Source organism: Bos taurus, chromosome 16 (genome assembly GCF_002263795.3).
Source record: "Bos taurus isolate L1 Dominette 01449 registration number 42190680 breed Hereford chromosome 16, ARS-UCD2.0, whole genome shotgun sequence".
NCBI classification, from domain to species: Eukaryota; Metazoa; Chordata; class Mammalia; order Artiodactyla; family Bovidae; genus Bos; species Bos taurus.
The window spans coordinates 51,997,577-52,000,660 of record NC_037343.1 but is presented as its reverse complement, the minus strand read 5'-3'; the positions used below and the strand labels follow the sequence as shown (position 1 = coordinate 52,000,660).

The window sequence follows — 3,084 nt, the reverse complement described above, 5'->3', positions numbered from 1 at the left end:
GCCTCTCCCCAGGACCTGCCCCCGCGTTGCGCCCCGCCCCCATTCGCCCACGCCCCCGGGGTCCAACCGCCCCCAGGACCCACCTCCGCGTCACTGCACCGCTCCCAGGCCCCGCCACCCCGCTACATCCAGGCTATTCAGCTTCGTCCCCGGCGCCCCACCCACCTCTAGAGCCCGAACCTCCCCAAGATACACCCCCGCGCCGTTGTCAGGGTTCTCTAGCCAGGATTCTCTAGCACTTCGCTTTCTGGTGGCGCAGTGGTAAAGAAACCGCCTGCCAATGCAGGGGACCCCTGTTCTATCCCTAGACTGGGAAGATCCCCTGGAGAAGGAAACGGCAACACACTCCAGCATTCTTGCCTGAAACATTCCATGGACAGAGGAGTCTGGTGGGCTACAGCCCATGGGGTCGCAAAGAGATAAAGAGGCACGCACCATTCATAAACTCTCGGGGCGGGGTGGGGGATGGTCATATTTCTACTAAGAATGTCGTGCCTGGAGCCTTGGTCTGTCCCGCCCAGTTCAACCCGCTCCAGGGCATCGTACCCCTCTAGCTCTGTCCCCTGTCCGCAGTGAAACTGAGTATCCTTTAGCATGCCGGGATCTCCTTGTTTACTGTTTACTGTTCCAAACTTGTCCGATCCAACCAAACCCACCGTACAGTCCTCCATTCCCTTCTTCCCTCCCACCCTAGCACCTCCCACAAAGGAAAAAACGAGCAGAAATCTTGTCCCCTGAATTACCAGTTTGTACGGCTCATTTCCTCATTTTAAAAATTGCTCATACGTCAACTATATTTCAATATTTTAAAAAAACCTTCTCACAAACAACATAAAAATATGAAAAAAATCGCTGTTTGTTGAGCAATTGCTAAGTCCCAGCATTGTGCAAGCCATTTTACATTGTATTATCTAATTTCTCCCTGACTACAATCCTACAGGGAGATGAGATTCTTTTCCCCTGTTTTTCAGACAGGGACGCTGGGGCTCTAGGAAGTGAAGTCACCATTCAAGATCACAGAGGTAGTAGTGGTAGAGGTTTAAATCCCAACCCAACTCAAAGTCCACTCGCAACTGGGAATCTACTTTAGAATATATTCTCTTGAGCAGCTAAACTTCAACCCCATTCACTCATTTATTCCAAGAATATTTACTGAGATCCTATCTATGCCAAGGTCTGTAGAGGCACGAAGAATATAGAGGTGAACAAAAGAGACTTTAAAAGTCCTGCTTTTAGGTGCTTATATTCCAGTAGGAGGAGACAGATGATAAACAGCATAAATAAATGAAAGATATAGTATGTTAGATCGTGATGAATGCAAAGGAAATAAAGTGTAAATAAGCAAGGCAGGAGAATATAAAATCTTTCTTTATATTCCCAAGGAATCTATGTCATTGGCTCACGGAAAGCTTATCACATTTACTTGTGCTTCTCCCCCATCGCCCTCCCCACCCAGCATCACCACACACATATCCTTTTCCCGTGGTTAGGACAGGATCTAGCACATTATCTAAAGAGGAAATCGCTTTTTGGGCAAGTCTCTACCCTTCTCTGGGCCTCAGTCGGCTCCATCAGGATACAGAGGAGTTGAACTAGAAACGATCCCTAAGGTCCCTTCCAACTCTGACGCTCTCGGAGTCTAAGAATAGGGTTAAAGAGATTAGGGAACAGCGATAGCTTCCCCACCCTAGCAACTGCTGCTAGACAAGGGCCATCTCCTGGTAGAGGTGGAAACTCCTCCCTGAATAGGGGAGGTCTTTTGGCATCCCATCATGCATCGCGACTTTGCCTCTCTAGGAGGCACGTTTCGGCCTCCTTGACCACCACCTTCCCTTTGGATCCCGCCGGAGAGCGCTCCTCGTTCCTATGGCAACCGTGCCAGGTCCACGCGCAGACGGCGGGTGGCAAGGGTCAAAACAGATTCACAGAGTAGAAGACCTCGACTTGTACTGTCCTCGCCTTTGGTGCACCGGGCCTTTAAGTATCACGTGACTACCCTCCGGCTCGTTCCTTCTCTTTTCCCCTCCCCAGGCCCCGGCGAGCGCTGGTGTGGACCGGAGGCTCCCGGCCCGGCGGACTAACTGGAGCACGGACGCTGCAGCCGGTTAGGCCGGTGCCCTTTCCCGGTAACTCCTTCCCGGCGTGACGCGCGGAGCCGCGGACGCGGCGGGGCCGGGCAGGCTCAGGGACCTCCAGTCAGTTCTTCCTCGTTCCGGGTCCCCGCTGGGCCCGGGGAGAACCCGGAGCTGATAGGGCCAGACCCAGGGCTCTCGGGGGCGGCGAGGGATGCGGCTGTCTCCTGGAGGGTTGCGACGTTCGGCGGGAGCTCGAGGCGGGGCTCAGACCTAAGCATGTCTCTGGGAGCGTCTGCCTGGTCCTGGGGATACTGCCCGAGGGCGATACCTACCTGTTGGGCAGGTTGTTTCCTCTCCTGAGGCTGGCACGGTCGAGCTGTCAGCAAAAGAACACAGCGCCCCGGCACTTGGGCTCTCTAAGTGGAGGCGACTGACACAGTTGAATAAGGCACTGGTTGCACTGCATGGTAGAAAAAATAATGGTAATAAATACCGCTTATTGGCTGCTGACCCCGTGCTCAGTAAATCCTTTACCGTTTAACTCCCATGTCGAGCCTTTCAAGGTGGTATTATTTTCACCCATTTTATGAAGGAGGACACTGAGGCTTAGCAAGTTTTAAGTAATGTGTCCAAGGTCATAAAGCGATGGAGGATAGATCCCAATGTTAGTCTGATTCCAGAGTCTATGTGCTTAACTAATAGCTACATCGCCTTCTCAGTTTTTAGGTTTTTTATGTGTATTTTGTACGACAGACTAGATTATAGGTTGCCTTAACAAATAAGAAGCTTCTTTTTGTTTAAGGGTTTTATTCAGCGTGCTTTCCGTCCTAAACAGTGGCCATCAGATTAGTCTGGTGAAGACTCCGAGATAGCATTTAGACTCCCACTTGTCAGAATCCACACTGTTAGAGCTTTGCCTCCCTTAAGTAAGATATCACATTAGATGCTTGATCCTTAAGATGTTAGTGATTTGTGAGAACCCAAGATAAATATGGGGCTTCCCTGATGG

At 51.2% G+C, this 3,084-nt stretch overlaps 1 protein-coding gene across 2 annotated transcripts in view; it reads left to right on the top strand.

The window, feature by feature from the left end:
- The first annotated feature begins 1,839 nt into the window (after nt 1-1,839).
- DNAJC16 (DnaJ heat shock protein family (Hsp40) member C16) overlaps nt 1,840-3,084 on the top strand; it is a 39,785-nt gene continuing 38,540 nt past the window's right edge. Inside the window, 1 exon segment of one of the 2 annotated variants that reach the window (NM_001101091.1) lies at nt 1,840-2,126. Coding sequence is in view for 1 of the 2 variants with exons in the window: in XM_005217078.5 (XP_005217135.1) it covers nt 2,540-2,557 (18 nt within the window). In the remaining variant the exon portion in view is untranslated. 2 annotated transcript variants of the gene reach the window in all.